The sequence below is a fragment of the Poecilia latipinna genome, unplaced genomic scaffold (assembly GCF_001443285.1).
Source record: "Poecilia latipinna isolate Pla-1442-1.1 unplaced genomic scaffold, P_latipinna-1.0 Scaffold980, whole genome shotgun sequence".
Classification (NCBI taxonomy): Eukaryota; Metazoa; Chordata; class Actinopteri; order Cyprinodontiformes; family Poeciliidae; genus Poecilia; species Poecilia latipinna.
In genome coordinates, this window is record NW_015113596.1 from 325,117 (window position 1) to 336,717 (window position 11,601).

The 11,601-nt window shown below is 37.5% G+C and overlaps 1 protein-coding gene across 1 annotated transcript; it reads left to right on the forward strand.

Moving 5' to 3' along the window:
* Positions 1 to 272: 272 nt before the first annotated feature.
* Positions 273 to 9,870, forward strand: LOC106958352 (sodium-dependent neutral amino acid transporter B(0)AT1-like). The gene is made up of 10 exons (XM_015050208.1): positions 273 to 929; positions 3,486 to 3,626; positions 3,700 to 3,837; positions 3,945 to 4,126; positions 4,390 to 4,500; positions 5,037 to 5,149; positions 5,251 to 5,379; positions 5,471 to 5,627; positions 6,632 to 6,726; positions 9,807 to 9,870. The coding sequence occupies exons 1-10, from the start codon at positions 731 to 733 to the stop codon at positions 9,868 to 9,870; spliced, it is 1,329 nt and encodes a 442-aa protein (XP_014905694.1). The 5' UTR covers positions 273 to 730.
* The last annotated feature ends 1,731 nt before the right edge of the window (positions 9,871 to 11,601 follow it).

The following is an 11,601-nucleotide window of genomic DNA, read 5'->3' on the forward strand; positions in this document are numbered from 1 at the left end:
TAAGTATTTGTATTTTCTAAAGTAATTTTAATTCTGCTTTGGAAGATAATTTAGTTGAATTTGTGTTCAGGTTAAAATTATTGAGATGAACAGTTCAAAAAAATATATATTAACTAAAAAACAAACAAACATATATACCAAAACAATGACATAGTTTATGAAAACATTTTAATACAGATTTAAAATAAAAATATGAAAATGTAATTATTAGCATTTTTAAAGAATCTAATGACACTCATTGACAAATAATTGTTTGGTGTATATTTTATATATTATTAGTTTATGTAAGTTATTGTGTGAAATGTTATTTCTTATTGGCCTGTTTAGTGCTCAATACAACAACATATGTACGCACATATATATTAAATATGTGAAGATAATAGATAGGACGGTTAATGAATTATTTAAAGATTTGACCAATAATTACCTTTTGACTAATTAAAATCAGGCTCTTTTTGCCCTCAACGTGTTTTTTTTTTCTTCCAAAGTTTATGAGTAATCCAGGACTTTTATTTTTAGCTCTTTGCATGAAAAACCACTGAGTACTCAAAAAATAAATGCACAGCTTTGCTATTTGTTTATCTATTCATGGAGCAAAGCAGTAAAAGACCATAAATTTGTGTAATGACCGCTGAAGGCTGCTGTGTAAACAGCGACTTGTGCGCACTCCATCTCCTCGCTGCAAACAGGCGGCAGCAGACGCACGATCGGTTTTACACGCGGCTTCAGCATGAGGCTGGTGCTCCGCAACCCGGGCCTAGAGCTCCGGATCCCCGACTACGACGACCTGGAGAGGATGGAGAAAGAGGATGCGGAGGGGCGGCCCCAGTGGGACAACAAGGCCCAGTACATTCTGACCTGTGTGGGCTTCTGTATCGGTCTGGGGAACGTGTGGCGCTTTCCTTACCTGTGTCAGAGTCACGGAGGAGGTGAGTGATGTGAATAACGGACTGAAATCTGAACGCATGATGATGCGCACTAATTGTACTTTTTTTTTTTTTTTTTTTTTTTTTTTAAAAAGGTGAAAAGCTAAAAAAAAAAATAGCTGAAATTTTCTTCCTGTGAAGAAAATGACTGGTCCAGTGAACCTACAGCCAAGCAAAGAGTTAATAAATCACTTATGGACGAGTGCAAAGCACTTTGTTCATGAATTTGCCATGAGGTTATTTTAATTATTCTCAGGCCTTTGCTTACAGATTAAAGATAATCTACGTGTGTGTTTCCATTGCATATGATTTATGCGAGAAATTAATATTGACGCTGCACATTGAGCCACAGGAATTAGGAAATGTTTTAAAAGCAGTCTCTATCCTATACGTTATTCTGAACTGGACTGAGTTTCATCTGGGTTTATTAGTTCAGTTCTTCTGTAACTGATGTCTAAAATACTGACAAATAGCATTAATTTAGAGATTAAATCAGTAAATATGTCACACGTAAAGGGAGCACTTCATAAGAATAAGCCCTCGTTATGTTCTAAACAACGTCTAATCTTTATAGTTGTTCACGATTAACTGTGACGGATAACCGATCTCTGATGTGTCCTTTTGTTCAAACAGACATAAATAAACGCTGCCTGCACCTGCGAGGTGATGGAGGCTTCCTGTCGGCAGTATCATATCTAAACAATAAATCCCCTATTCCTCACTTTACACCGCATGAAGCCTCAGTGACTAACTTGGACAATGGCCTGGGATGACCTCTTCCTCACTGTCTCATGATCAAATAGACACATGAAGGCAACACCAGGGTGTCAATACTGATGCTGACATTTCAAACAACCGCTCTCCAGTTGTTCGGATTCTGATTAATGCTCAACATTTTTATGGTTTCTTACCATGTTTTTATGTATTCTGTATTAGGGATTGGTTCCAATTAAATTCAGTAGATGGAAGAACGTACGCTAACACGAATTAGCAGAGATTATTTTCTAGTCCTAAACAAGAAACACAACAGTTTTTTTCATCCTTCCTTTAAGAATCTGCAAGAGAAAAAAATATTTGTGAAATTTTGAATTTGAGTGCAAATAAAGTTGCACGCGGTTTGCTTTGTATTAATAATAGTGCAAACCGACAGAATTGGGTAAAAATAAAGAGCTCAAAATAACAGTAGAACCACTTCAACATATTATTAAAGAGAATTAAAAAGTAGCTATCCAACAAATTGCTGAAGTAAGAGTAAAGAGAACTCTATGTGTAATTACTGACCTGTTTGATTGTTTTGCACAAAAGGACGTAATTAGACAAAAAATAAAACGCGTAAAAATTCAGTATTTTAAAGATTTAAATTAAAAATAAACAAATTCAAAAAATTAAGGAATTCAGGTAGAACCTCCCCCTCCCACACACACATATTTCCCAATCATTTGTTTTTTTCACTATAAAGCATTGGAATCCAATGTTTAAATGTTTGAAGAGGACAAAGTACCTTCAGTAGCAATAATGTTTACAAGGTGAATCAGTGTAAACAGGAAAAGTGGTGAACATCCAGTCTCGTCCAAACTGATTAGATTTTATAAGACGACACAACAATCGGGCAAATGGCTGGGCTTTTAGCTCGTTTGGATGTCAAAGAAACATTTTAGAGCTGCTGTTTGAGAGACTGCTAAAATGCTAAAATTTGAAATAAAATTTGCTGCAGTTTTTTTTTTTTTACAAACAAACTGCAGTAAACCCTGATAGCCTGTTCTTGATTTGACCAAGATAGTCAACCTATTATTTTTGTCAGTTTCAGTGTTATGATCCGTGTGTTTGAGTGTTTATTTTTGACATTTTCTGTGCTTCTGTCCTGTTTCCTCTGAGTCTCTGTCCTGTCCTCCCCGTTGATTGCCCCCCAGGTGCGTCTACTTACCTGATTACCCTCCCTGTGTATTTAAACCCACCTGTGTCTGTGTTCTTCGTCGGGTCCTTGTCTAACATTGTCAAACCTTTGCCTGTTTCCTCGTGTCTCCAGTTGTTCCTTCGTGCTGTTCTGCTGGATTTATTTTCATTAAATTTATTATTTTTTCATCTACCTGGGTCTCAGCGTGCGATCCTCACTATAACCACACCGCTTCATGACATTCAGTTTCTCTATTATTTATTTTACATTGACTGTTATAATCCTAATGGCACTGTTGGATTATTTTTACTAAGCTTGTGAAGCTTTTGGTGTATTTCAGTGTGCAGTACCAGTGCAAAGTTATCAAATGAATTTGAAGTTCAGTACTTTTATGTCTGTGTTTAAGAAGCATTTTAAGTCAATTCAGCATCATTTTGTGTATCGGATCGGTATTGGCCGATACTAAACCTCAGATATCTGTATCGGTACCAGAACTGGAAAAAGCGGATCAGTGCATGCCTTCTTTCACCGCTTATTTTTCCTTTCAACTAACATGCATTAAGCATTCCACTGAGAACAGTTAAAATTTAGTCATTTTTCACCCCAAAATTCCAAATTATAGTGAAAGAAAAGTGTCGGCTAGCATGGACTGCTACCTTTTCCAGGTGCCTTTCTGATTCCCTACCTGATCCTACTGGTGCTGGAAGGAATGCCTCTCCTACTGATGGAGTTCGCCATTGGTCAACGTCTGAGGAAAGGCAGCGTCGGGGTGTGGAGCGCCATCAGCCCCTATTTGACTGGAGTTGGTGGGTACAAAAAAATACATTACATTTCAGTACCTTGACTTTGCGTTACATCTGTCATGATGTCCGCACAAAGGTATCGCCTCCATGCTGGTGTCTTTCTTGGTTGCGTTGTACTACAACACCCTGATAGCCTGGATCCTCTGGTATCTCCTCAACTCTTTTCAGCAGCCTCTACCATGGGCTCAGTGTCCACTGAATGAAAATGGGACAGGTATTCAGTTACACCTTTTCAGACAACACCTGTCCACATCACCAGATACAAGATATCATTACTGACTAGCTAACTTTAATGATTTTTTTATTTTTTTCCTTATTCAGAATTTATACCGGAATGCCAGCGGAGCTCCACTGTGGATTATTTCTTTTACAGAGAGACTCTGAATAGTTCTGCCTCCATATCTGAGTCTGAGGGAATCCAGTGGCCAATGGTGGTTTGTCTGCTGGGAGCATGGACAATTGTTGCAATCTGCTGCGTTAGAGGGATAAGCACTTCAGGGAAGGTTAGTTCATTTAAAAAAATAAAATAAAAAACATGGCAAATTGTCATTCGTCGTAGAGAATGAGGGAACAGTAGATGAGATGAGTCTGATCAGAACCAGTAGAAAGCTTCTTCTGTACAAATGTTAACTTTTGTGACACTTCCCCCTGCTGGTGTGGAGGTTCAAATTCAACATAGCAGCCTTTATTGTTTGTTTCTGCCTTGGGCCGACCATGCCCTCTAATAACCACTTATCGCAGGTTTTTTCTCTCATCATGACCTCAGGCGGTTTACGTCACAGCAATCCTGCCTTACATAGTGCTGGCCATCTTCCTGATCCGAGGAGCGACTCTGAAAGGTGCTGTGAGCGGGATAAAATTCCTCTTCACACCAGATGTGCGTTTTATGCTTTTTTTTTTTTTTTTTTAACAAACCAAACATTATTTTGTGATGTCACAAGTCGATGCTACAGGAGGCGAGAGCAGATACTGTTTTTTTCCCCAGTGGTTTTCCTGATATAACAAGTTTGTCCCTTGCAAGGTTTTCTCAAGATAGCAAGTTAATTTTCCATTTTTTCAAGATAACGAGTTAATTTCCCGTTTCACAAGACAACTACTTAGTTTTCAAAAGTTTTCATCAAAGTAATGAGTTAATTTCCCAAAGGTTTCCTCAAGATAAGTTAATTTCCTGATGCTTTTCTCGAGATAACGAGTTCCAGATGGTTCACGAGTTTTCTCGAGAAAAACCTGAAGAAACTTTGTCAGTCATGTTAAGGCCTTTAGTTTTTTTTTTTGTGAAATCACAAGACGATTGGTGTGTGTGATAAACCTGACTCCATCTTTCAAATGAAATCTGGAAATTAACTCCTTATCTCGAAGAAACCCATCAGGAGAAACTCTGCCACGTCTCTTCACTGTTTCTCTCTCTGTAAGGCGGAGGAGTTGATTAAACCAACGACTTGGTTGGATGCAGGAGCTCAGCTGTTTTACGCCTTTGGTTTGGCATGGGGAGGCCTCATCTCCTTCTCAAGCTACAACCCTGTTCAGTAAGACGTGGACATTTTGTGGAAATGGTGCATCTTTTCTTCCCAACACAGTGCAGTTTCTGAGTCTCTTCCCTTTTCTGTACATTTCTTTCCCCCTCCAGCAACAACTGTGTGCAAGATGCTGTGATCCTGTCTGTCGTAACTGGACTCACGTCGATCTATGCTGCCCTGGTGACCTACTCCATCATTGGCTTCAGAGCCACTGAGAAATACGACACCTGTATCAGTAAGTACGGTACGTTTTGTATACAACACATAAAATAACCAACGCTTTAATCGCATCTAAAACGATTCAAAATTCTCCTCTGCTTTTCGTTTTAGAAACATTGTGAGGTTATTAAATACGTTTGATCTTCCTGAAGACAACATCACGTCAAGCAACTACGATGCAGCCTTAAATCACCTAAACAGCTCCTATCCCCATGTCATGCTTGGACTGAACCTCCAAAGCTGTGACATGCAGAAACTCCTCAGTGAGGTAAGCTCTTAAAATAAAAGAAAATCTGTTAGGGATTCAACCAGGAATCACCTTCGGATGATTTTATAAAACAATTAGGAGCTTAATGAGTCAAATATTTTTAAATCTGAATTTTTTTCCTGATTAGTGAATGCAACAAATTGTAGATAGTTTGTGCAAAAAGTAACCTTCTTCTGTTACTGAGGGAAGAACACTTGAAGATATTTTCTTCAAAATGTCATCGAGGTGTTTAAAATCAACACCAGAGGACGCACAAAATCTATTTGAAAAGAACAACATTTTCTGATTTAAGCTTCTACAACAGTCCGGTGCTGGTTAGTCTAATAAACACAGACAATACAGAGGGAGCTGAACACACAGAACCCTGAAAATAACACAAACAGAACACAAGAAAGAAGCTAAACGACAAGGAATTAACTATACGACAAGATTTTGACCACAATAATTGGCAGAGAAAGGAACTGAATATGGAAAGCCTGGAAAGCCTGGAAATGTAACAAATTAACTCCTTATCTCGAAGAAACCCATCAGGAGAAACTCTGCCACGTCTCTTCACTGTTTCTCTCTCTGTAAGGCGGAGGAGTTGATTATTTGGACTAGTTTTCAGCGGTCTGCACCTTACCAGGGGTAAAAAGCAGTCAACGAGTTCTTGCAGAATCACGGCGATGTTCTCGTGAGGATGTAAAATCATAAGCTACTCTGAACACTGTCTGCTCTCAATTGCAAATTAATATAATCTAAAATGCCACTAACACATATCTTTAGTGGTAGCTTGACAAAAAAAACAAAAAACAAACAAACAAAAAAACATATTAAGTTGTATCACCTTCTGTTATTTTTCCGTGAGGCAGTCGTTTCCATCTTGTTTAAAAGTTTGTGATAGTTTTACATTTACAGCAGTTTTATCTCCTCTGTGTCTCTTCCTTTATGTAAATAATTATAATAACGTGTATTATCGACATTTCACCGAAGTACGCGCTGATGATAAAGTTTTGTGCTTACAGGACGTGTTTCCGGCTCTGACGTCAGTGGAGTATCCCTCGTGGATCACCGCAGCGATCTTCCTCTTGGCAGGAGTCCCCAGCCTGGCTGTGCCTGCGTACGCGTTATGCAGATGGATTTATGTTTTATGTAGAAAAAAATAATTTTCAGATCTTAAATCCAGCTATGTTTTTGTTTTGTTTTTAAGTCATATATTTCACCCCATACCCTTGTGCTGCTTTGGTTAACAGGTTAGCATTCGCACAATGCAGACTCTGTTAACTCCATTTCAATGTTGATCACAACTCTTACTGACATTTTTTATATATATTTTATGGTTTTAGTAAAAAAAATACTTTGATTTCAATTTTCTGTTGATTCATCTTGTAAAAGAAATTATGCTAATTTTAATTTCTGTTTGATTTATTTTGTTACCGCAACATCAGAAAATGCTTAAAATGTAAGGTGAGCTTGGTGTGTTGGAAGACCTGAAATTACAACAATAATAATCTTATTATGCAAATATTCACACAAAACAGCCAGAAGATGCAGTGCATAATCTATGCCAAAAGATGGTGCCCTAATGTTGAATGAACATTAATAATCAGGTCAGAGCATCACAGAAGACAGCTGTGATTTATTTTTTTATTTTTTTTTGCAGAAAATTCACAGGCCTTTTAAAAACATACCTACTATTCCAAATAAACAATGAAAAACATTTAAATAAATAAAGATTAAAAGGTTTATACTCATAAAAGAAGCAAATTATTGTAGAATGGAAGAAAAAGCATACATGGTGAATAACACCTTTTTGTCATGCAAGGTGCCTCAATATGGCATTTGTTACAAATGGGTGCAAAATAAATACCTTCAGTTAAACCGGCGTTCATGTTAAACATCTCGATTTGGTGTGCGATCAGCGTCTTTGACTCAAATATTAACAGACTTAAGCACAAACAATATGGAAGTCATTTTGTTCGATCTCAACAGCAAACACAGGGCTTCACTTATAACAGCCTACTGTTTCATAAACACAATCAATAGAAAATCACAATGAAACGTTGTTTGAGCCGCACTGAACAGTTGGTTTTCCTTGTCAATCCAACGTCCTGGTAATGATTCACACACTTAAAGATAAATGTTAGATAAACTGACACACTTGACATGCATGTTCACACACTGGCATGTAATAAAAAGCTTCCTTTATCACTGAGTGACTTATTATTATGACTGTAAGGACTCAAAGCCTGAGTATGATCTGGGACTTATATAACCTGGCTCCAGACTATATGTATGTTATTCTTACAATGTCATATGGAACTTTGAAGAGTATTAAATATTAGTTGTTTCTTCAAGCGCACTAGTTTGAAAATGTCGTGTGATAACAGTAAGGCTCATATGTTAATCTATCTGTTTGGTTGATTCAATGCAACACATAATGACAAAATCATTTGGTCAACTTAGGTCTATGCTGGGTCTTTAAATGGTGTTGAGAGAATTGCTTCAAATTGTACAGCACATCTAGAACTCAAACCCACAGCTGTCCTGAACCAACCCATATGGGTCCCAGACAGGCATAACCTGGTTATCTCTATCAAAAGTCTTTCAAAAGTTGTGGTTTCAAAGCCGCTATAATATTCTGTCATTTGTTCTTATGACATTTTAGTTTGTCTAAAGTTTCCCAGTCTTGGCGTGAAAGCTAAACTTTCATCTTTTTAAGGGAGGATTGTTTTTAAACTAAAGTTGGTAAGACACAGCCGGTATGTTTAAAGCAACAATTGGTTCTGGGCATTTTTACAGTTTCTGCTCTGTAGTATCGGTGCCTATGGGGATTGTTTGGTCCTTTTCTTAGAATTTTATTGCCATTTATGGGCAGGTTAAAGCAACAGTGCCAGCATAATGGTACAATTACAGCAGTTAAACCTCAGAAATTCAATGGCGGCTAAATTTATTGGTATCCCTGGTAAAGATATGCAAATAAATACTCTATGCACAGTATTTATTTATCTTTAATTTCTATCTTTATCTGTCCCCCTTCCTCTTTCAATTTTTATCAACTGCATCTTTCTCTGTATTTATCAGGTTTATTTCCTTACCAAGTTCAGACAGTCAGGTTATTTCCCCTCTGAGAGCCAAACCTGGTCAAAACTTTAATTCGGTGATGACTGAATTTTAGCTGCGTAGTCACTTTAATACTGACAGTGTGTCAATGCTAAAAAAAAAGAGAAGCAAAACACCCCTATGCCTCTAACCTCACTATGACTGTTAGGTTTATTCTTCAAATGAACTCTGAAAGTATCACAAGGACACAAGCTTCTCCTTTGCAAAAGTGGAGATGTGTGTCAGACTTAGCTACATCAGACGTGCTAACTCCAACAGGCCAACTCCCACGGGGGCTTGCAGCCCTTCAATATTTATTCACTTCTAACCATAGGCGTGTCGTCATAGTGATAATTCAACAGCACAGGCAAGTACAGGAAAATGCGTTCCATATATGGTAGCTCTTTAAGACAGCTTAGGTTTACATAGGATGTTACCTATTTTTGTAGACAACTGTGAAAGCGTCTGCACATTGGAAACATCTTTAACAGGAAATCATATCTTGCAGAAGTATAAAAACATCCGACACATCAGTAAATAAATGGTGAAAAGTATCAATTCCCTATCAATGACATTTACTGTATTGTCCATTTTTAATAAACAGTGCTGTGATAAATATTAACTCCTGCAGTGTTTTCTCCCCAGAAACATCAAGACATTACTGAACTCATTTAACCTTCCTGAGAACAGCATCAGTACAACCAGCTACGATGCACCATTTAATCATCTGAATGTGTTACCCCGAAGTTGGCCTCACGAAGCATTGACCAGTATACTGTCAATGCTGTATACTGACTGTTATCAAAATTTACAACTTCAGATTGATGAACTATCGTTTTTAACCTTACCTTCATGCTTCAGGAGCAACATGCATCATTGCCTTCATCATCTGCCTCCTCTTTGCACAACCCTCGGGCCTTTACAGGGTAACTCTCTTTGACAACTTTGCTGGTTCCTCTAACGACCATCGGACTATTTGAGCTGATTGCTGTCGTCTATGTCTACGGTATCAACAGGTGAGATTTTCCTTAAGCTGCAACCATTTGAGATACTCTACTTCTCTCATTTGACAAAATTATAAACACATTTTCCCGGCAGATTCAACGAAGACATTAAGTTCATGACTGGACACAAGCCGCCCATCTTCTGGCAGATTTCATGAAGGTTCATCAGTCCTTTAATCATCTTGGTTATCTTAGTTTTCTACCTGGTGACTCAAACTCAAAAAGGGCTCACGTATTTCGTCTGGGACCGAAACTTTGTAAGCACACTCCAGAGTTGTCGTCTCAACTGCGTAAAATTGTTAAAATGCTAAAAAAGAAAAAAAAGAAAAAAAAAAAAGAAAAATGTGTTGTACTTTATGTTTCACATGAAGAGTTTCCAGTTCAGGCACTGGTACGCATTATGTCGGCTGGTCAACGTTAAGTGCAAGCAGAAGGAAAAACCCAGTGAGAGATCGGGCTAAAATTCAGAAAAACATCCCGACACCATGCTTGAAACAATTGCTTGATGAGTTTAGCTTTATCTTTGGCAACACTTTATGTATTACTCCAAAGAGTGTTTTGCATATTTCTTGCCATAGATGTATTTCATTGATACATTTCTGTTTTCTCAATCATCTGTCTCAATCATCTGTCCCCACAACACTTACAAAGTGATGTCTCTTTATCCATTTTCTATAACTGAAAACATGTTTTCCTATTAAAACACGCATGTCTTACTGCCAGGCAGAATAACATTTTTGAGTGAATGAATAAAAATGAAATCTACATTCTACCTTGGATTCAATGCATCATTTGTTGCCAACAAAGTCAGCAAAATTATTTCCAGTGTACTTTTTTAAATAAGGCATTAGTTGAAACGTAGAGGATGTACAACTGTAAACTGTCCAGTAGAGGGTGATCTTACAAAGACAAAACCTAAGGGTGAGTATAAACAAAGAGGCATCTAAAATACATATTTGCATTGAATAAACAAATGGAATGTGTTTATTTCAAAGACTTACAGGCTCTACAATAAAGTACAAAGAAAAGTTTGCCAACGCTAGACAATTACTACTCAGGTATTAAAGCTAATCTAATTGCTCCTTTGTTCTGCCAGCTGTTTGGCGTCATTGTAAGAATTTCTGTCAACGGTTGCACACACAAGTAACCCGTGAAACATTGTGTTTTGTTCTTTTTGCTCTTGGCTTCTGTCTGAGTAAAACTCCCTCCTTCACATTCTCCCTGCAAAATGAAAAGTGCTGCCCTGGAGCAGCCTGATTAAAAGAAATGATCATACAGACAGACTGCCACTGTTGTTATTCAGATTGCATCATTTAATGTATAGTTTTAGGCACATAACGGCATCTTTTTACTTAATGAGCATTCTAAATTATTTCTAACCAGATACAAGAAGCTTATTAATAAATAAATAGATTTAACACCAGTTTTTAGTCGTCTAAAACGTAACTTATTAACTCAACTGGTGAATGTTGATTCCTGCTCCCCCTTCCCACCACACTTCACATGGGTGGAAATATTAACACAAAAACAACTTACCTAATTTTCTTGGGGAATATTTCATCTGCTTCTTTCTCTTCGGTCAAACAGGAACTTCTTTCTCTGGTGGCTGGTCCTTATTATCATCCTCCACACTCGTAGCATGTCTTTGTCCTCCCCACCATTTGTCCTTAGGCTAGCCTGGGTCTTCATGTGGCTAAAGCTGCCAAAGCAAAGAACACAAACTCTGTGTCACATCAGCCAAGTTGCTAAATAATGCATATAAAGGATAACTTTGACTAACATTTTAGCTTTTAATTTGCTAGATTAAAATTGGAGGGGCAAAAAACAATTTGCCTGTCTTTAAAATATGTTTAATATTAAGGGCTAACGTTACAGTAATGGAGTTTAAT

Bases quoted from the DNA above. Each gene is read 5' to 3' on its own strand.
- LOC106958352 (XM_015050208.1), top strand. From the start codon at position 731: ATGAGGCTGGTGCTCCGCAACCCGGGCCTAGAGCTCCGGATCCCCGAC. The intron at 930-3,485 runs GTGAGTGATGTG...TACCTTTTCCAG, and splicing joins GTGTCAGAGTCACGGAGGAG to GTGCCTTTCTGATTCCCTAC. The intron at 3,627-3,699 runs GTGGGTACAAAA...GTCCGCACAAAG, and splicing joins CCCCTATTTGACTGGAGTTG to GTATCGCCTCCATGCTGGTG.